Here is a 22,543-nt window from a genome sequence, read left to right on the forward strand (position 1 = left end):
GATAATGTACATAAAGTGCGTGGAGTGGTACCTGACGTGTTGTAAGGTCCCCTAATAAATGACAAGGGGTAGACTCTGGGGCCCTGCATTCAATGGCACTCCCTCTTTGTCTCTCTAAGGTGTTTTGTGCCTTTGTCCTGGAACACAACAGCTAATATCCACAACACCCATCTGTGTGCCAGGACCATGCCTGAGGTGCCACCACCCATAAAGGTGGAGGTGGAAGCAGAGGGAGCCCAGAGAGGCCTCCACCTGCCACACAGAGTCTCCTCCTCCCTCCAGGGTCCTGCCCTGGTTAGCCCCCTGCACAGCCTGTGTGCAGGACCCTGCCTGGGCCGTTCTGGAAAGAGGCCTCCCAGGTGCGAGGCTCCAGGCCTGTCAGCCTGCCTTCCCCAGAGGCACTTCAGAGAGTCTTTGTTCCCCTGGGGACCTATTCAGGGCAGAGTCTGTCAGACGAGGAACCTGTTGCTATGTCTGGAAAACCCACTGATCTGGAGACAGCAGGTTTGGGAGCAGAGTTGGGAGACTGTGAGAGCTTCATCTCCAGAGTTCTCATGAGGCCCTGGCACGGTGGGGGGGGGAGTGACTCCTCGCTGCCAGGGACTTACCTCTCTCTCTCCTCTCTGCTGGTCTCCTTGCCCAGCCCATGGAGCCAGCCAGCACGTGACCTCCTGAATACTGGAGCAGGTGGCCAGACTGAGTGGCCTTTCATCTCTTGCTGCGTGGGGAAGAGAGAGGCCAGCGTCCCCGCCGTCCCAGTCCACCCCCTACCTGTGCTCACTTGTGATCAGCTTTGACAGCAAAGCCTGGGAGGAAATAGACCAGTGGGACTCAGGGACGTTGAGCAGCCCAAGGGGTTCGTTTCCTGGTCTCTTATCCCATTTCAGGACTGAGAAGATGGAAGGGCAGCAGGTGCCAGCCAGGTGGGGCCAGCAGTCGATGTGGGAGCCCTACTTCCTGGCCCCCACAATGCCTCTGGTTCCTGCTCTGCCTGCCATGAATTTTTGTCAGAGATCACAAACCTAGCAATTCCCCCCTGCTCAGAAGCAGGGAAATATTTGGATAATTCTTAGAAGCATGATAGAGCTGCCCAAAGTACACTAAATCAGCTATGCAAATTAAGAGATATAGGTCAAAATCCTGTTTGTTCTTTGGCAGTGTAAAATTGCAGATTCCCCTGGCAAGCCTTGCACGGACACACCCATGACATCTGCCAGCACCCCTCTGCCTGGAGCATTTGTACATTGCTGTCGCCTACTCTCCTTACCTGGGGGCTGACCCCAGGGCCCCCTGCGAAAGGTGCCTCCCCCCACCGTGGCTCATTCTCCAGGAAGAAGAAGCTCTGCATGTCCCATGGCCTTTGGGTTAAGCAGTGGCATCGGGTGCGTTGAAGGGGGTGCTAGGGACGTGGCCACCACCCCACATCACTTATGTCTCCTTGCTCCTGCCTGGCAGTAGTTACTAGTTGGGAGTTCAGGCAAATCTGCTTTATTAAAAAGGAAATCCCCCAGGGAGGGGTAATACTGTTGAACTGCTTTGAGTCATGGACAATTTAGTGTGAATTAATTAATCCAATGCTTTCCGGGGTGACTGTAGAGTGAAAGGTGTGTTATAGATTGGAAGGGGCTTAGGGTCACTTGGGTGATAGCAGAGAGATGAGGAACAGAGCCCAGGGCTTTGAAGACAAGCAAGATCTCTGCTTCGCCAGCTTCCCTCTTCTTTGTCTTAGCCTTTTTTTTTTTAAATGTACACTTTTTCATGGAAGTCCATCAACTATATCAACAAATGAATAAATCATAAATGTAAGGCGTTGAATTTTTACAGTGAACACACCCTTATATCCAACACCTGGGTTGAGAAACAGCATGGTTGACCCACTGAGACCCCCAGCTAGTCTCTGTGACCCCACGATCTCCGCTGCCCTGACCCCCAGTACCGTAGATAAGTTTGTCCCTTTCTGAAGCACATGAACGTGGAATCATACAGTATGCGTCTTTCTTTCTGTCTGGCTTTCTTTTGTACATCGTTCCCTCTGTGGGTGGGACTCATCCATGTTGTGGTGGTTGGTTTCATTGCTGTGCTGCATTGTGTGAATATACTGCAGTTTATCGATTCCGTGGTTGGTGGATGTTGGGATGTCTAGTTTTTGACTGTCATGAATAGTGAGGCCTCAAATATTCTTGGGCATAGCTTTCTTATTTCTCTCTCTTTTTTAAAAAGATTTTATTTATTTATTCATGAGACACACACAAAGAGAGGCAGAGACACAGGCAGAGGGAGAAGCAGGCTCCCCACGGTGAGCCTGATGAGGGACTCGATCCTGGGACCCCGGGATCACACCCTGACCCGAAGGCAGAGGCTCAACCTCTGAGCCACCCAGGTGCCCCTTATTTCTCTTTTACACCTCAGGTTGGATAGTCTTCTCCTGGGAACCCTTCTCTGACCTCCATCTGCAGGTGACCCTCTGTGTGCCCCTGTGCGTGGCACTCTGCAGTACTCCATGAGGGCAGGAGCATTGAACAGTGATATTTTTGGCTCCTAGGCCAGTGCGTGGCACTGAGTAGATGCTCAGAAGTGTTGGTTGAACCGAACGAGCGAACAGATTTTATGTATATCACAGTTTTGCCCGGGGCTCGTCTTTCCACCAGCTGGTCTAAGAAAAGCAGCTTAGGAAAGCTGTATGGGGAGGTCATGGGGCCCAACCAGGATTCCTCCCTAGAGACTGTTGCTGTCTGGGTCCTGAGTGCCCCTGAGAATGGGACAAGTCCAGAACCGTGGCCAGAGGTGCCTGGTTGGGCAGGAACAGCCTTTCCTGGAAGTTTCACGGAGACCTAGAGACTAAGCTGCTGCCAAGTGAGCTTCTGATCCTACTGTGTGTCCGAGGGCCCTGATGCCCTGGACTGCTCTGGACGGAGGCCTGTGGTAGCCAGCTGGGAGGGAGGAGTCATGAAGAACAGAAGAGAATAAAAAGATGCAGGAGGAAGGAGAAGAGGACGGGGGGGCAAGAAGGAGAACAGGCACATGAGCAAATATTTTTCCTTTCCTTTCTAGAAGCAAGGCATGGATGGGGACAGCCACGCGGGCCCCTGTGATCTCTGGGGAAGCGAGTGACCTCATGTTTGGGCTGTATTGTTTTCACTAGCAAGTGACAAAGTAGAAGCAGGAACACGAGCCCGGTAGAAATACAATGTCAGGGTGCCCTCGTGGGATGGGCTTTGTCTTGCCCCCCCCCCCCCTTGGCGCTTGGCAAACCCCTTCCACAGGCAGAGTGAGTCGCTTCTCAGGCTCTCTGGCTGAGCGGTGTTGATTGAGCAGGTTATTCTTTATTCATACACCTTTTGCTGAGCTGCATAGCAAATGTGCTGTAAATTTTAGTGCTTTAGAGAGAGAGCCTGATACATAAAACAGGACTCCCTCCCCTAATATCACGGAGGCTGGTCAAATTCCACATACATCAGAGCTATTTGGGGTGCCTTTGCTGGGTTTCCGAAGGAGACATCACTTCTTAAAGAAGATCCACACGCAGAATAATTATTTCTCGGAGTGATCTGAGGCTAAAGCTGGTTTCATCTACTCATTTGGCTCAGCCCAGTATTTTCCCTAGTGAGGAGCACGCCAGAGTGCTTGAAGCCCACACTGCAGAAGGCTCCTTCTTCCTCCTGGGCCCCTTTGCCTGCAGAACCACACCTCCCCGACTCCCAATTATCTTGTTGCCGGCGACGGCATCTAAATCCCTATGTTCTGCGAGTATTTTTATTAATTCAACAAATATGTCATGCTTACTGTCTGCCAGGCCCTCTCCTAAGCTCTTTCACAAATGTTAATTCACTTAACCTCCGCAGCTCTGTGAAAAGGCACGTATTTTTAACCCCGTCTTCCTACGAAGGGAAACCAGGCACAGAGAAGTTAAGTAACCAGCCCGAGATCACACAGGTAGTCGCTGGTGGAGTTGGAATCTGTCCCCAGGGTCCGAGTTCTTCATGACCATGCTCTGCTGTCATCTTTTCTTCTACAGTGGCGTGCAAAGCAGGAGCCTGCCTTTTTTCAGGAATGAGAAATAGCTTTCTGTGCCTTTCTTTTTTTTTTTTTAAAGATTTTATTTATTTATTCATGATAGACAAAGAGAGAGAGAGGCAGAGACACAGGCAGAGGGAGAAGCAGAGCCCGATGTGGCACTCGATCCCAGGTCTCCAGGATGGCGCCCTGCCAAAGGCAGGCGCTAAACTGCTGAGCCACCCAGGGATCCCCTCTGTGCCTTTCTTTTCTTTCTTTTTTTTTTATTTTTATTTATTTATGATAGTCACACACACACACAGAGAGAGAGAGAGAGGCAGAGACACAGGCACAGGGAGAAGCAGGCTCCATGCACCGGGAGCCCGACGTGGGACTCGATCCCGGGTCTCCAGGATCGCGCCTTGGGCCAAAGGCAGGTGCCAAACCGCTGCGCCACCCAGGGATCCCCCCTCTGTGCCTTTCTTAACATTCTCCCTCTCCAAGTTGGGCTCCTGACCTCAGAAGAGCAGAGGGTCAGCTGCTGGGAAGGAAGTCGCAGGCCATGAGGTACACCCGCCCTGAAGCTCAGCTGAATAGGGAGCTTTCCACTGGTGGAAAAGGTGAACTTGGAGCCTAGGCCCAAACAGTCTGAGCTCTCGGCATCTTGAAACCTCAAGATGTCCCTTTCTCCTGATTGTTCGTTTCTCTGCTGTCCAGAGAGAACAGAGAACCGGGAGTCATTCTCCATTCCTGCCCCGACCTGGCCGCCCCAGGCTCTTCCCCTGGTAGCACCAATGCGCACAGGGTTGCTCCTTCTCGAAGCCTGGAAGTCATCTTATTTCCCGTTTCTTCAGGAGCTTCAGGAGTGTAATCACTGTCAGCTACCTCCTGAAAAGGTCTCAACGGCAAGCATTAGTTTGCCTGCATTAGTTCACGTCATCCTTATCTCTCGCCAGGCCTTCGACACCATCCAGCTGATCGTCCCAGACTCCAGACTGAACCCTCTAAAACTGTGCAGGTTGCAATCAGAGTGATCTTTCTAGAGGGAATTCTGATTATGTCATGCGTTTACTTCTAACCATTCAATGACTCATGTTACCCTTAGGATAACATTCCAGTTTCTTAGCGTGGTTGCCAAAGCCTTCGATGACAGGGTCCTGCCTCCCTCTGGGCATCGTTTCTCACCGCTTACAGATCCCTCAAGATCCCTGATTCCTCTCCCCTTCAGGCCATGGATGTGCTGTGACTCTTCCCGCTGCTCCCCTTCCCTCTGGTTGACTCCAAGCTTAAACCTCCTTGCTTCTGAGGCGTCCTCCTGATGTCCTGACTGTGGCCTGGGGACCCCTTTCCAGTGTTCCCATGGCAACCAAGCCACACTTCCTCCGTGATAACACTGTGCACCTTGTGTGTGAATGTGACACTGCCTGTGTATTTATCTGCTCTGCATAGTGTCTTGTGTCCCCAACACCTAGTAGAGTGCTGGTTTTTGGAAGACAGTAAAACAAAACAAAACACAAAAGCTCACAACATGTTAACGAGCGAGTGCTACATGAAAAGGCATTGACCAAGCAGTCAGGAGACTTGGGTTTTAGAACCTGCTCTGCCACCAATGCTGGACCTCGGTTAAGTCACTTTCCCTCTCCGATCCTCGTTTTTGTGTCTGTGAGGTGAGGAGCCTGTGCTAGGTGGTATTTGCAAGGTTCCTTGCTGCCCTGAGATTCTGGGATCTGTCTTCACCAAGGGTTTGGTTTTCCTCGACTGTCTTGACATTCCAGGCTGTGAGGACCCGCCGTCACCCTGCCCTTTGCCATGTCCCTGCCCCTTCAGGATGTGCCAGTAAGCAGAGCCTGCTTCCTGCTTCCGTCACCCTGCCCCTTTGCCATGTCCCTGCCCCTTCAGGATGTGCCAGTAAGCAGAGCCTGGCTTCCTGGCTTCTGCTGGGCTCTGACATGGCCTTGGGTTCTCCTTGTATCCAGGACAAGAACGCCTGGAAATTCTCTGATGCCCTTCTTCTCACTTCATCTTGTTTGCTGTCAGAACGTTGTAAATAGGAAGCTTCTAGTGCTGCCTTTGTGTCTGGATCATCATGGTAATCAATAGGAAGTCCTCCAGTTTCCATGCTCCTAAGGCTGCCCTTCCTCTAGCAGAAGTGGGAGACTCCCAGTGGCCGCAGCCCCCACCCCAGAATACACACAGCCTCATCAGCACTCTGAATCTTCAATGTTAATAGCCACTTAGCGTTCACAGCTTTCTCACATTTGTTTAGCACATTTACTGAGCGCCTGCTGTATGGCAGGCGTTGCTCCAGGTACATTGCACACATAAAGTACAAAGGAGACAAAATTCTTTCTCTGGGGAGCTTTACATTGTAGAAAACATGTGCCAGGGCATCCCATACAAATAACAAAAATAAATAAGTCAACAAATTATATAATAAGCTGGGGGTGGTTAGTGTTAAGGGAAGAAAGGAAAAGTAGAACAGGGAGGATGAAGCCCTCCTGAGACTGGGATTTGAGTCAAGGCCCAGAAGAAGGTGAAGGCACTTGCCCACCTTCTGGGGGAAGAATGTTCTAGGCAAAGGTGGGATGCACACAGAGGTCCCCAGGTGGAACCGCGAGGACTCAGCGTTGCCCCTCAGAGCGCACTGCCGGGTGCATAGTAGGCCCACCACCAGTATTGTGGGAGGTCAGAGCACAGGCTGCTGGGCCTGCAGCCAGACAGGCTACAATTAATCAGAACTGTGCCACGTACTAAATCTTCTCTGGTCCCATGGGAGAAGCTGGCGGGTCTGAGTCAGACGTACCATTTGCATCCTGGCCTGTCACTTATTAGCTTTGTGATCCTTGGCGAATTACTTACCCTTGCTGAATTTCTGTTTCTTCATCTTTTCAGGAGGGTTCCAAGTAGGGCCTCTCAGAGGGTTATTGTGAGACTGGATGGCGTGAGCATATGGAAATGGCTAACTTAACCTGTACACGTGTGGTGCAGAATGGGTGCCCGGTAACGTTAGTCCTGGGAACATCCTTCTTCTAGTCTCTGGGGCAGACATTTATTTTCTCTAAGTCCCAGATTCCTCTTCTAGAAACAGTACAGTCATTCCCATGCCGCCTCGTGCTTAGGCTCTAACAACCCCCAGGTTCCACAGTGTGGCTAATAGTAATTTCAGCGTAGATGACAAGTTATCAGGGGCAGGGGCTCTGTGTTTATGTGTGCATGCAGAAGCGTATGCACGTATGCATATATACATACGTGATTGTGGGTATGTGTACAGTTCTGCAGGACACAGGTGAGTAAATACTTCAAGGGCAAGGATAACACTGTCATTTTGCATAAGAGCTCATGCTTCCACGGACTAGGTGCTCAGTAAATCCTTGTTGAATGAAAGAAATAGTGCTGATGAAAATGCTCTTTGCTGGATTCAATGTGTGGACCAAAATCAGTAGAGCTGTTTGCTTCTAAGTAGCAGGAATGTGGTGCCATTGTGAATTATGTTTGGAATATATTCTGGAGGCTTAACTATGCTCCAGGCACTGTACTAAACACTTTATATGCATTTCTCATTTAAAACTGCCAACAGCCCTCTGAGGTTGGTTTTATAGATGAGGCAGCCCAGGCTGAGAGGTCAGTGTCTTGACCCCAGCTAGTAAATGAGGGAGCTGGGATTGGAAGTCAGCCTTCCAGAGCTGATGCCCCTGCCTGCTATTCTCATGGCTTCCTGAAATGTCACTGCCCCTTTCCATGGTCTGATTTCTTGGGAGGAGGAAGAGGAAGGCTGCTGTAAAGGCACTTCTCTGGTCCTCGGCAAGCCTTTCCAGTAGAGGGGGAAAAGAGGAAGGGCTCAACTTTTCTTGCCAGCAAGAGACAGTGAAGGTGGTCAGAGACAAGGTTTGCTTTCTGCTGTGTGTTGCCTGGAACTTGAGCACAGGGGGACACACAGCAGGCAGGAAACACATTAAATGTGGGGAGGACCGACTTCCCAAGGCTTTCCTTCTCCACACAGACCCAAGAAGAAGCCAGCAGGCAAGGGGACCGGAAGCCAGTAAGGCTCCAGGTGGGGAACGCTCCAGAACTGCAGAAGAAAGGTCTTCCAGCAGACCACAGCTGGCTGTCCGGCCCAGCGCCCTCCACAGATCTGAGAGCAGCTTCAGATCTCAAAAGTTTGTCCTTTTCCTTTGGCTTCAGAGCATGTTAAGAACTTGGTGGGAACATGAGAGCCTTGGGCTGCATGCTTCTCTTTTAGATGCCTAGAGCCTACGTACATGCACACATGGTACCTGGTGAATGTCTGTATGAGGGGTGCGTGTGTGTCTCCATCCTTTAAGACCTGAGTAATGGTCCTTTTCTACCGAGCCTCCTGGGCCGAGTGTATGGATGAAGAGATGAACCTTCTCCATGCCACCATGGTCTGTCGCAGCTTCGGGAGCCCATTGTCTACCCCTGATCACTTGTGTATGTGTGTGTCAGGGGGTCGTGTGTCAGGGAGGGTGCCTTCCCTGGGGTGGAGCCCTTGGCCATGCTGGACATCCGTGCTGTCCAAGCTCACATAGGTATCAGGCAGCGTGAAGCTGCTCTCAGATCTGTGGAGTGCGTTGGGCCGGACAGCCAGCTGTGGTCTGCTGGAAGACCTTTCTTCTGCGCTTCTGGAGCGTTCCCCATCTGGTGCCTTGTTGGCTTCCGGTCCCCTTGCCTGCTGGCTTCTCCTTGGGTCTGTGTGGAGAAGGAAAGTGTTGGGAAGTCGGTCCTCCCCACATTTAATGTGTTTCCTGCCTGCTGTGTCCCCCTGTGCTCAAGTTCCGGGCAATTACCCTCCTGCCGGGTTTTGTTGCTGAGCACAGCAGGTGGGCCTTGTTTGTAATTCACTTGCACCATTAACGCTGGGTTAGCACCATAAGGGCGACTGATCCATTCGGTGCCCCCAGCCCCAGATGCCACTTGATAGCAGGATGTGAGATTGGCTTGGGGGTCGAGGCATTGCAGAGCTCCGCGTAATGTGCTTTCTCCAGTTGAAGGCAACGAGAAGCTTGATCTATTGGCAGTCAGAGAGCGCACACCATCATCCGCACTAATGGGAAGTCTGTACCCAAATACCAATCCCCCCACCCCCCACCAATCCCGGTGATTTGGCTCTGGACGATAATAGCAGTAGTCACAATAACACAATAACAGTTCTCAGTAAGCTCAGTACCAGGGCAAGCATTGTGCGCTTTCTGTTTGCAGCCGCGCTCTTAAGATCGTGGTGAATCTTTGAAGGCATCCTTAGGAAGGTCTAACATTTTCTCCATTTTGTGGGTAGGAAAACAGGTTTAGGGAGGTGACCCAGTTGCCCAAGTCCACTGCTAGTAAGACGTAGAGCCTGGACTCTGGGAACTGTCTGAAGGGGACACAGAGCTTGTGCTGCTAACCACTGCCTTATCCTGCCTTCCTCCGGGAGGGATTATGTGAAGTTTTGTGAATGAAGATGGGGCAGGGGAGAGAGATCTCCCAAACTGCCATCCTAATTATTTTTTTTTTCCGCTAGCACTGATGTTAATATGAGTCACTGAATAGGAGAATGATGAATAAGATTAAAACATCCTCTATAGGTTCACTTTTATTAATTAATCATACATGTATTGAACTCTAACTAGGTGGAAAACATTGTCCTTGGTGTTTTATAGAAAACAATGATAAATCATTCATCTGTTCGATCAGTCTGAGAGATGGGGTGTCAGACATACATTCTCAGACCAAAGACAGGGAATAAAATGTTGAAGGGATGAGGGTTGCAGTGGGGGAGGTAAGAATGAAGAAACCACAGAGACCGATTTAGAAGAAAATCTTCCAGGGCACCTCAGTAGCTCAGCGTCTGTCTTTGGCTCAGAGCATGATCCTGGGGTCCTGGGATCGAGTCCCACATCAGGCTCCCTGCAGAAAGCCTGCTTTTCCCCTCTGCCTCTGTCTCTGCCTTTCTCTGTGTCTCTTATGAATAAATAAATAATTTTTTTGTAAAAAGGAAGAAAATCTTCCTGACTTTCTGATTACATGTTATGAAAACATTTTTGGACATTTAACGTCCTCTTTCATTTTTGGACGACCCTGTAAAGTAGACGGGGCCTGTAGCGCTGTCTCCCATTTTATGGGGAATGAAGGGGCGGGGGGGGGTGGTGGTGGTGGTACAGGACCCGCCCACACCACGGTCCTGCAGGGAATAGTGGTGAAGCCAGCTTTGAACACAGGCCTTCTGACTCCAAGACCAGACTCTTCCACAGAGTCACTCCCATCTGGGCCCCATCCAGGCTCTGCCGAGTGATGTCCCATGTCCTGCTGGAGCTGGTTCCAGAGCTGCCTAGGGCTCTGCTTTCTTTGGAGACCCATGAAGTCTATGCTCTGGCCCAAAGCTTGGCAGCCCAGAACCTTTCTTTTCCAATGTGGGCAAACGTAGCACCCATAGCACCCTGTTCAGCAGTACAGGGACTGTTCCCTTCAGGAATGACTTCCTTCACTTTCTTGGCCCTTCCCGAGTGGCTAAGTGCCCACTCATGGGCCTCCAGGCCATCTGGCACACCTTGATCACATTGATTCCCTTAAAGTACAGCTCCAGTATCCACCCGCCCCCCTTGCCCAGAAACTTTCAGGGGCTCTTTATTGCCCAGATGATAATGTCTGAGCTCCTTGACCTTGGCATTCAAGGCCTGCTCGAATCTGACCCCAGCACTTATCTCTCTCTGGGAAGTGTGCCTCTGCCAAGCTGGTTGGTCACTGCCCTTTGGCCACCTCTTGCTTTTCCTGGCACCCTGCTGGAAGGTCTCCTTTCCTAAGCAGCGTGTGTCCACACTGTCCAAGAATCCTGCTCACCTGTCCAGGCCCAGGGATGCTTTCTGCCTCTGTCTTCCCAGCCCTCCTTTCTCATTTGGTGACATGAAGGCTGGCCTGCCTTGTGAGAGCTGCTTTGTGACTGTCCCACATCATGTGTTCACAAGCATGCTGCTTGTGATGTCATACTTTTCCAGGAAGCTCCTTGACGTCAGCACGCGGGAGAGAGCTGGGCTCCTAGGGTTATGTCATGTGCTCCTTTCATCCCGGCCCCTGGGCAGGGATGCTGAGTGTGGGGACAGCTCCCCTGCTCAGCTAAGGAGGTCACGGTTCCCCCCATCCCCCAGGGTTGCCCTGAGACTATACATGTCCCTGGACTTCCAGTCCACAGACTTGCCTGACCTCTGGATTCCATGACCTCTCCAGGCTGTGGCAGAGGGAAAGTAATGGGACTTTGGCAGGCTGATTGACAGCTGGGCTGTCCTCTGTGGCCTCTGACAAATGCGGAAGCCTGGGGCAGCTGCTGGAGAGTGTGTCCTCTGTGTCCCTAAACCCCTCACAGACTGGCTGAACATAGCCCCCACTTTACCCCAGTGTTTCTCCTTCAGAGGGAGGGCTCTCCTCTGGCCTGGGGCCTGGGATCCAGCCAAGAACCAGAGCCCAGGTGTGTGTATGGGGGGAGGGGTTTGCTCAGAGGTGAGCACTGACGCTGCAGGTAGGCTGGGGGTGGCTGTTGGGCTTGGGCTGTGGCTGGGAGGGGAGTGTGATCTCAGACCAGGCTCCAGGGTCAGCTCAGAACAGCCAGTGCCAAGTGGCCCATAAAGCCTGCGAGGGACCTGGGCGGGCCCAGCAGTCAGTCGCTGAGCACATGAACCTGAGGTGATTAGCTTCACTATACAGAGGAGGGGGACCCAGGCTCAGTAACATGCCCACGTCTTGTAGCCAATCATTGAGAAAGTTGGGATTCTTTACTGTTTTCTAAATTATTAATTAGATTTCTTAATTGAAAAGCAATCCAATCTCTTAAAATGCACACAGTAGAGAATACTTTAGGATGAAAAGCAAGTCTCCTTCCTACCCTGACTGCCGTTCCAGAGCCCTCTCCAGGGGGGCAGCTGGCCAGCAGCCAGTGACTGTTCCCTGCCCCTCACAGAGCCTGGTGCCAGGCCTTCCCTAAGTAGACGGTAGTAGTGCTAACAGAGCAGGGTGCCGGGAAGGGGTGGATGGTCCCTCTGTGTGCTCTTTAGCAAGTCCCAGAGACTCCTTAGCTTGGATGACACCCGTAGAATAAGTCCAACTGCTTTGCATTTTGAAGAGGACACCACCTGCTTTGTTATGCACCTTTATTTTACCATATCTAACTTTCTTGTCCTCCACACCCCCCACTCCTCCTCCACCCCAGGAAGTGCCAGCCAAGGGGCTGGTCCTGGGCTTCCCCAAGGAATGCTACACCTATGGAGGGCTGCTTTGTCCCCTGTTTTGGCCAGGACTCAGAAAAAGAAGACAGGACCTTGCTCTCTGGTGTCAGAGACCCCAGATGCAGTGAGGTTTCCACTTGGGCATGATAGAGCTGCGCCAAGGGACAACTCCATATCTGTGACCCAGCAGCTCTCAGGTCAGGAGTTGCTTCACTTCTTCTTTTTAAGGATTCCATTTATTTATTTGACACAGAGAGAGAGAGAGCCTGGGAGCACAAGCAGGGGGAACAGCAGAGGGAGAGGGAGAAGCAGGGAGCTGGATGTGGGGCTCCATCCCAGGACTCTGGGATGGTGACCTGAGCTCAAGGCAGCCGCTTAACCGACTGAGGCACCCAGACAGCCTAGGGCTTGCTTGCTTCTTTATCACTAACATTCAGAGCCCTTTCCTCCGGCTTTGACCTCATTGGAGCTGGAGATAGTGTACCATCACCCACGAGTCTGTAATAACCTGTCTCTGGCTTCAGAGAGTTAAATTCTGATGTACCTCCCCTCCCCCGTCACACGGCTCCCACCCAGCTCTCTTCAGATCTCCTTCTGGAAGGCTGCAGTGCATACAGCCTCACTCCAGGGAATGGCCAACCCTCTCCAGGACAGCCCCTGTCCTCCCCACACCCAGATAGATCCCGAGCAGGGAAGAGAGAGCTGTGTCTATCCGGAGGCAATTAACACGCTGTCCCTAAAAAGCGGTTTCTCTCTGTGTCTGTCCCCTGCTCACTCTCTATTCCTCTGTGGACACTCCTGCAAGGCCTCTCTGCTCTAAATGTGTTACCAACAGCTCCAGCACTGGGCAATTTTATTTCAAAGCCTCGGCTCATGTGGTCTCTGCTAGGCATCCTCTCCCCCTGGGCCAAGCCTGGTGGCCTCAGATAAATGCCAGGGACGTTTTTCACCATCCTGAGCCAGCCTGGGCCTTCACATCCTACCCTGGGATCCTCTTCCCGCCTTCCCCAGCTCACTGAGACTGGTGATTAACTCCCCATCTTCTCGCCTCTAACCACTTCCTTTGCATTGAAAGGGGATCGAGATGCTTGTCTGCGAAGGCCGCTGGGTCCAGTCCAAGGTTCACGGAGGCAGTTGGCTTTAGATGCAGAGCTGTATCCAGGAGCTGGGGGTGCCTAATGGGGGAGACTGGACATAAATACAGCAGATCAAGAAGATGTTTCGGCTTCCCACCCTCGTGGATGCCTCGCCATTTCTGAAACGCGCTGCGCTGGCTGCCACCTGAGGCCTCTGGGTCTCCTCCGTGTTGTTCCTCTGTCTGGGATCTTCTTCTCCCTGTTCACTGTGTCCCCTTTGAGAGACCTGGCCAACTCAGGTCAAACCTTTGTCCTCAGGGAAGCCTTCCCTTCCCGCCACATGAGGTCCCCCTGCCATGCGCTCTGTAGCATCCTGCACTTTTCCTTCATTGTCTGTAACTATGGCATCTGGTTACCTGGATGTGGGATTAATATCTCTCCCCTGACTGTACGCTCCAGGGCCTGGACAGGGCCTGCTAGTAGGCACTCAGTAAAAATATTTGTTGAATGAATAAAGTATAAATCTTGTAGTGCTATTGAGTATGTTTATATGCTTTGGCCAGCCTAGAGGAAAGGAACAATATACACCATTGTGCTTAGAAAGCACTTCACTCATCTGCAAAGTAATGCTCCACTCGTTTTCTCATTTGGTTTTCTTAGCAACCCTGCAAGGGAGATGGTAGGAGTATAATTTCCCCATTTTACAGAAGAGAGGTTAAGAGATGAGTCCAAGATCAGCTCTCCACCTCCAATCCCTGATTTTTTTTTTTTTTTTCTCCTCTGCCAGGCTGGATCTGAGTAAGGAAAGGAAGGAAGACTGATTTCAGGGAAAACTTCTGGGATGGGCTTGACTTGGAGCAGCATTCTGGGGATGAGAGGGCTGTGCATTAATATTGTCTGGAGGCATGGGAGGCAGTCTCGTTGGGCGAAGATGCAGATGCGGTTTGGGATACATGCATATAGGGCTGGAGGGAGCCCCGAACAAGGGTGGAGAGAGGAAAGAAAGGAAGTTCACATTGATCCTATTACAGCCAAAGCCTATTGCAGCAGCTTTTCAAGGGAGGTGCCATTGTTGCCCACGGTTTACTTTCGTGGAAATGGAGCTCTTAAGTAACCAGTTTAAGGACACATAGTGGCATCTGGGATTAGAAACCAAGTATGTCTGCTCAGGCCCCTGGTGAAGGGCCACTCTTTTGAAGTGGATTGAGGGCTTCAGTCTGAAATCTACATGGGGAGGTGGCTTGGAGGGGAGAAGAGACTGGTTATTCCTTACGTTTTGCTCATTAGTGTCTGAGGATGGGGGACAGCTACCCCTAGACACATGCCTGCGGTGCTAGCCGATGCCTGGGGATGCTGTGCCGCCTGAATACCCTTCCCTAATATCAGGCCTGGGCTGGGGCCAGCCACTGCTCTTCAGTTTATCCTGACGAGTCAGACCAGGTCCAAGTCCCAAGCCAATGCAAGTCAAGTGTTGGCTAACCTGCCACATCGTAACTCATCACTAACGCCTGGGCGCATCTCCTGATGGTAAATCCTAACAATTGAGGACACCTGGGCTGATCATTTTGCCAAGGGACATACTCAGACTCATTTCTCTTTGCTTGCTTCCTCCGATGTGAAAAATGTGCAAATGGGCCCTAGATCTGCTTGGATTTAACTCCTCTCTTTCAACATCATGATAATCATTATAATCACAGCCCAACATTTCTTCAAGTGCCAATTGTGTGCCAGATTCTGGGATGCAGAGAGAAGGGATGTATAGAGAAGAGTGAGGAAGAACAGGTCTTGGAGCTGGTGGCCTGGTACTCCCGTTGGCCAGCCAGGTGACCTTAGGAGGTGTCATTCAACCTGTGCACCTTTAGTTTCCACATCTACAGGTGGAGAAGGTGAGAGAATCTGCCTCACAGGGCTCTTCTGAGGAGCGCTGTGGCTGAAATAGTCCTTTTTATGTAGTAAGTATATATTCAATAAATGTAAGCATGAAGTATAATTTCGAGAACTGTGGAATTACACCACTTAAAAGATTATCTGGGCCAATTCCCTCATTTTTACAGAATAAGAAACTGAGGCTCAGAGGAGTATCTCCCAGAGCCAGTGAACACCCAGGTCCCTGCCTCCCGGGACAGGCCTGGGTCCTGGCATCACACTACTTTCCAGAGAGAGAATACTTACCTGTCCTGCCCAGCAGCATCAGGTTCCAGAGTTTGATTCTCCCTCAAGGGGACCACAGAGCCAGGAGTGGCCCTACTTCCTTGCCCTGGCCACCCTGTCACCCTGCGTACTCTGTCGAAGCTGCTGGCTGTGCTGGAAGTGTCCTCCAGTTGGGGGGTTCAGAACAGCAGAGAAGCCCACATCCATTTGTCTTGAGGAGCCCAGAGCGTCATGAGGAGTAATCAGGATCTTGTTGCTCACAGACGAGAGAAAACCTGTAATTAATCTGGCTGCCCCTCTGATTTCCTCTGTCATCCCTGCCACCAAACACCGTCTGGCGGCTGTCGGCTTCCTCTCAGACCCACCCTGGAAAATCACGATTAATGGTGTAACAGCCCAGTGAGGACGAGAGAGAGACTGGCAGAGGGACTGCTGACAAATCAGGAGAGGAGAGGCCACTTAGCACAGCTGGGCCAGGGGTCCAGGCAGCATGCTCAGGGCCTGAACACAGTGGGCTGGCGGCAGGCTGTGCTGTCTCTGTGTTGCACCGGTGCCAGTTGGGGATCTACACTGACTGAGCTTCTGACTGATACGGGCACTATAGCAAAGTGTGTCAGGAAGATATGTGCACAAAAGAGATGTTCCCCTGCTTCCCGGGAGCCTATGGCCTGGTCGTGGAGAGAGGATGGGATTTAAGCACAGGGTTAAATGGCCACTCCCTCATGCAAGGCTTGAGCAAGGGGTGTTTGTGGTCCCAGGGAGCCGGGCGCTGTTCCTGGTGCTGAACGCCCAGCAGTGAGTAAGGGGACGAAGGGCCTGCCCTCAGGGCGCAAGAAATCCGAGTAGAAGCACAGAAGGGAGCCAGAGATGTCTGGACACATTTGGGATCCTCTGGCTTGGGAAAGCTGACCTGTCCTGAGATTCTGAAAAAAAAAAAAAAAGAAAAAGAAAAGAAAAAGAAAATTAGGTTATCCTTCTGGAACAAGTGGGGACAAGTGGTTTTTGGTGTTTGGATGAGGAAATGCCCCTGGGCAGGTAAGCAGTAGGGCCAAGGTGGGGCCGTGGCACATCCTCTCAGTGCTCACGGGGTGGTGTGTAGTCAGACACTGCCCTGCATCACGGACGGTGAGGGCTGGAGCTTCCCAGGACAGCCTGTGCCCCAGAGAAGTGGGGTCTGGGTTGTAGGTTCCTTGTGGGCAAGGGCTCCCAATGTCAGTCATGGTCTGCTTCATGCTGCCAGAGCCTTTTCCCACGTATGTTATCTGACTGGATTCTTTCATTATTTCCACAGATATTTTTTGAGTGCCTACTATGTGCCAGCCTGTGCTAGGCATTGGAGACACTGGTGGAAAATTGCAGCGTGTTACCCGCTCTCCTGGTGCTCATCACCCTGTGAGGTAGGCATTGCTACTCCCGTGTTACTGACGAAGAGGTGGGCTTTGAAGGGGGTAGGCCGCCTGAGAGTGTTCCCTCAGCGAGGTCCGGAGCCACACCTGGCCTGGCTTCCATCCCGGGGTGGCCACAGCAGCAGAGCTGTCCCCACGCTGTCTGGAGCAGTGTCCTCAATGACCCAGGAAAGGGCTGCATTTTGACTGTTAGCCTTCCAAGTTCCCCAAAGTCCAGGAGTGAGGCCCAGCTCTGGTTAGGTGGAGACAGAGACCCTCAAAGATCCTGCTCTGAACTTAAATTCTGCTAGAAAAGAGCAGTACATGCTTGCTTCCCCCTCCGTGCTGTGACCCCTCCTTGCCCAGACCCACACCATGATGTCCACTTGGATTGTTTGTTGTAACCATAGCAGATACACAAAATGTACAAGTCAAATGGGAATTTATTTCATACTTGTATACACTTAGTCTTTTTTTTAAAATGACCCCTTTATATTTTTAACTAAATTACCGCCAACACGGGGCTCAAACCCATGACCCCAAGACCAAAAGTCATGTACTTTACTGACTGAGCCAGCCAGAGCACCCCGGCTCATGCCTTTTTTTTTTTTCTTAAAGATTTTATTTATTTGAAAAAGAGAGAGTAGGAGCAGGGGGGAGGGGCAGAGGGAGAGGGAGAAGCAGATTCCCTGCTGAGCAGGGAGCCCCACCTCCATCCCAGGACCTGAGATCATGACCTGAGGTCGAAGGCAGATGCTTAACCGACCAAGCCACCCAGGTGCCATCAATCCATTTTTAATGCCATCTGTTCATTTATTCATTTGTCCAGTATTAATAGAGAACTTACTATGTGCCAAATAGCATGCTAGATGGTTGTCACAGTCCCTCCTATCACTTTTGATGGTTCTGTGGGAAAACAGCATCCTTGTAGCAGGTTGTGTGCCTTAAGGACGAATATTTCAGGTATGGTGGCAACATATGGGGAAGGAATCACAGAGCCTCAGAGGGGAGATAATGCAGTGAGCCTGTAGAAAACTGTTTCCAGGCCATCAGGGGTTGAGACCACATCCCACCTGGAAGTTCACACAGAAGTGGCATATTGGGGAAGTCAGGGCTTAAGCTCTGGTGGAGTGTCAGGTGCAGTGGGCTGGATGGTCTGGACAGGTGAGTAGGAGCCAAATCATGAAGGGTTTGCCCGTTGGAGTGAGGAGCGCCCTTGATCCCTGAGGCAGCAGAGAGCTAGGCGAGACTGGGCCTAGGTGTGTCATTATCATGTTTGTGTTTTAGCAAGAATCCCTGTCACCCAGCTGCTATGGCCAGGGCCCAGGTCATGGCTGATAGACATCTGGACAAGGGTGGGATGGAGGTGGGAGTTCGTGGTGATGCAGAGACAGTCATGGTGTTTAGGAGGCAGAGCTGTTGGGATGTGGTGACTGATCAGAGTAGGGTGTGGGGAAGGAACAATCTGGGGCGACTTCAGCTTTCAGGGTCGGGTGATGAGTAGGGTGTAGTGCTGCCTTCCAAGAAGGAGGGTGTAGGAGAAGCAGCAGGTGGGTGCGGTGGAGAGGTTATCTTTTGTCTAGAACGAGGTGTGTCTGAAGTGCTCTGCAACATCCAGAGAATGGTGGGAGACAGCCGTATTGTGCAAGAACACTGGGCATGGGCTGCTCATTTAGAAGCCACACCATGCGGGTGGTGAAGAGCCACAGCAGGAGGGAAAACTCCCCAAGGAGGGACAGGGTTAGTGGGAAGGGGGCCTTGGTGCTGTATCTCCTGGATAATTTCTTTTCTCTCCCTAAATTATTTAAATAGTTTTAGTTGATAAAAGCTTCCCTTTTTGATTCTAAGACCAGATTCATCTAAACACTAAAATGAAAACAAGACCTCAGATTTCTTTGTGCTTTCTTATGATAAAGAATCTGAAAGCTTCATCTTCCTGTTCCTATGTGTAAACAGTGAAGCTATACAAGGAAAGCCTGTGGAATCAGAGACCGGGCTGTCCCTGGCTTCACCTCGTGACAGCTGTGTGACCTTGAGGTAGGCACTTCACCTTTCACAGGCTCAGCTTCCTCAGCTGTAATAGAGCTTGTCTCGTGGATTAAATAAGAAGGAGACCGTGGAAAGAATTTTGCAAATCAGCGAGGCTTACAATCATGTAACACCATGGTTCTCTGTATTCCTGTAAGGTTTGGAAGGGGATTATTGCTCATCTTTTTGCCCTGGGTTATACGGTCGAGACCCCAGAGCAGCCCAGGACCTCCATCACCGTAGTGCTTGCATGCGATCTCCAGGGTCAACTAGGCTTTAGGGCCGTGAACGACAAGAGTCAGGCCTGCACGAACTGAGTGTAGTTGTGTCATCAAATAGAATTTACACTGGCTAATCTGACACCTATTTAGCAGTCTGAATAATAATTACCGTGCGGCGTGCTGATCGGGCATAAATGGAAGGCATTTGACATAAATGATTATAGTTAGTATTGCTTTTATATGGCCTAACCGGATTTTTACAGTTCTTTCCTCTTTGACAGCAGATTCATTTATCCATTCAACAAATATTTCTTGAGGCTGTAAAATATGCCAGGTCCTGTTCTGGGCCCCATGGAGACAGACGAACAAGATTTCTGCCCCCTTGCCCCACCTCCTTTGTTTGAGCTTGCATTCCAGTGGGGAGATAATCACTGAACAATCGACTTTATCCGTAATGAGTAAGAATGTCAAGCTTCTCTTGAGACTGTGTTTGCTGTCATCTATCCTTGTACCAACACCTACGAAGGAAAGGACAGAGATTCTGGGCCTGATCGGCCAACAGCACAGTTGCCTTTGTGCTAGTCCTTTACCTTTTGTTAACTCTGACTCCTGATTCCGGGTAATTGCTTGAGGCCTTCTGCTCATCGAACAAGTATGTACTGTGCATCTGTTGTGAATAAGTACGGCAGCACACTGACAACTGTCCTTGGCCTTGAGGAGTCCATACTGATCCCCCATGTGGACACCCAAAGGCAGCAGAAGTGGGAGGAAAGTGCTGTTAGAGTCACTGTGGCCTGCTGTCGTGGCATATAGAGAGGCTCCAGACTTTGGCAAATGGCAGGGGTCGGTGAGGGGGGCAACAGGCCGATGGAATCAGGTGTGCTCAGGAAGCTGCCAGGTGCTGGGTGTGGCTGGAACATCAAGGGTGTGGCGCTGGGGGGCATCATTAAATGAAGACCTACTAAAGTATGCAACACACACACAGGAAAGTGAATATAAGAAACAGGACATCGCCAGTACCCTCCAGAAGACCCCACATGTTCCCTTCTAGTCACTGCCTGCCCTCAAGAATAAACCACCTGCTGGGCTACTAACAATTTTTTGTACTTTTTTTTTTTTAAAGTTTTTAATGTTTTATTTATTTATTTGAGAGAGAGAGAGAGAGAGAGAGAGAGAGAGAGGCAGAGACACAGGCAGAGGGAGAAGCAGGCTCCATGCAGGGAGCCCGACGTGGGATTCGATCCTGGGTCTCCAGGATCGCGCCCTGGGCCAAAGGCAGGCGCCAAACCACTGCGCCACCCAGGGATCCCAATTTTTTGTACTTTTTTATAGAAAGAATCGTAGTAAATGTGTTCTTCTGTGCCTGGTTTCTTTGCTCACATTATGTTTATGAGGTTCATCCAGACAGTTACATGTAGTTGTTACGTATTTTTATTTCCATGTAACTTTGTTGTGTGACACATAGTATTTCTCCATTCTGCTGCTGAACATCTGGGTAGTTTCCAGTTTGGGGAAATGCAAAGTGCTGCTATGAATATTCTGATACATCTAATGCATCTGAGCACATACTTATACATTCTGTTGGAAGTACACTTATTGTGGGGTTCCTGGGTCCCTAGGATCTATGTAAAGCTCTGGGTTTTGAGGCCAAAGAGACCAATTTTTCAAAAACAGTTATATCAATTCACGCTCACGTTGACACTGTATCAGAGTTCAGTTGCTCCATGTCCTTGTCAACACTTGATATTGTCTTTTCAAAAAAGTCATTCTGGGAAGCCCTGATGGCTCAGCAATTTAGTGCTGCCTTCAACCCAGGATGTGATCCTGGAGACCCGGGATCGAGTCCCACGTCGGGCTCCCTGCATGGAGCCTGCTTCTCCCTCTGCCTGTGTCTCTGCCCCAACCCCCTCTATGTCTCTCATGAATAAATAAATAAATCCTTAAAAAAAAAAGTCATTCTGGTCGGTGTATAGTAGTATCTTTTTTAAAAAAAAAATTATTTATTTTAGAGAGATAGGCAGAGACATAGGCAGAGGGAGAAGCAAGCCTCATGCAAGGAGCCCGATGTGGGACTCAATCCCAGGACCCCAGGATCACGCCCTGAGCAAAAGGCAGATGCTCAACTGCTGAGCCACTCAGTGCCCCTGGTCAGTGGTATCTCCTTGTGGTTTGAAATTGCATTTCCTGGTGCCCAGGGAAGCTGAGACTCTTTTCACATGTTTATAGGCTTTTGGACATAGTTCCTAGCAGAGTGTCTGTTCTAGTCTCTTGCCCATTTTTCTTTGGATTCTCTGTCCAGGGGGTGGGAGGAGGAAACATTTTAATACTACTTTCCTAACCAGGGGTGACTCAGGATTAGCATATCCAGGTGTTTACCAGCCCCACCTGACCCACTGATGGGGTGCAGACTCTGTTTCTAGGGTGTCAGAGGTCTCAGGGAGGGGACAGCTCCCATACTGCTCAGGGGAGGCAGTCCCCTCCAAGGCTCTGGTTTGTCATCAGAGGTCGATTGGCCTCAGGAGGAAGGGGGTTTGGTGGACAGAAGACGGGGAGGGGTTAGTTTCCAGCAGGTGGCAGGGGCAGATGTGGAAATCAGCTGATGCCCTGGTATGTGTGGTTCTGTCCTCAGTATTTGCTAAGAATAGACCTCTCTCCTCTGGGCCAGGGAGGGACTGACGGTGTCCAGCCCATCCTTTAGGCTGGGGCTGAGCACAGCTGCTTTCCTCATGTTATCTTGGGCCGCAGCTCAGCTCTACCACCTGAGTGTTGTCATGCTCATTTTACCTGTGAGGGAACGGAGTTGAGTGGTGGAGGGAAGTCCTCCTGAAGTCCACCTCGCTAGCATGTGGAGGAGCAGAACTTGAACCCAGCTCCTTCCCCACGTCACTCCCCAGCGAGGGGGTACATGTGGCGTGTCCCTGGGCAGTGGCACCACCTTGCCACCTCTTCCTCTTCTGCTCACTCATGGCTCTTGTTTCTTAAGAGCAGATAAAGGTTTTCATCCCCGATTAGAGATCTAAAAACAGTGGAGCCCCTTCCATCATTCGGCCACAGTTACTCCCATGTGCCCCCAATTTGATTTGAGGGGTGGGAGTTAGAACCTGAGCCTTCTGTGGGCCTGGCCTAGGGAGGAAGAGCCGAGGCCCCGAGCTGGCCAGCAGTGCTCCCGCAGGCACTACCAGCAGCTCGGCAGGGGACCGTGGGCCCCTCCCCACGGAGGCTCCGGCCTGGTAGCTCTGGTCACAGGGCCTGGTGGGTGGCTACCTCTTGGGGGCAGAGGACTCACGCGCTCCCACCGCTCTCTCACAGAGTTATGTCATGCCCAGACCAGCAGAGGGCTCCATGAGGATTTATAGAAGATGCCCCGCGTCTTGGCGCCTTTGGTGCTGCTTCCCGCGTGGCTCGTGATGGTCGCCTGCAGCCCGCACTCCTTGAGGATCGGTAAGTGCTGCTCGTATGGCACCCTGGGGGCAGGCCCA

General features: G+C 51.1%; 1 protein-coding gene across 2 annotated transcripts in view; it reads left to right on the forward strand.

The window, feature by feature from the left end:
• GRIK4 (glutamate ionotropic receptor kainate type subunit 4) overlaps window positions 1-22,543 on the forward strand; it is a 421,461-nt gene that overhangs the window by 106,651 nt on the left and 292,267 nt on the right. For both annotated transcript variants that reach the window (XM_055306214.1, XM_055306215.1), the window contains exons 3-4: window positions 16,722-16,827; window positions 22,374-22,505. In XM_055306214.1, coding sequence (XP_055162189.1) covers window positions 22,424-22,505 — 82 coding nt within the window. In that variant the 5' untranslated portion in view covers window positions 16,722-16,827; window positions 22,374-22,423. The remainder of the gene's footprint in view (window positions 1-16,721; window positions 16,828-22,373; window positions 22,506-22,543) is intronic.

This window comes from Nyctereutes procyonoides, unplaced genomic scaffold (assembly GCF_905146905.1).
Source record: "Nyctereutes procyonoides isolate TBG_1078 unplaced genomic scaffold, NYPRO_anot_genome, whole genome shotgun sequence".
Lineage (NCBI taxonomy): Eukaryota > Metazoa > Chordata > Mammalia > Carnivora > Canidae > Nyctereutes > Nyctereutes procyonoides.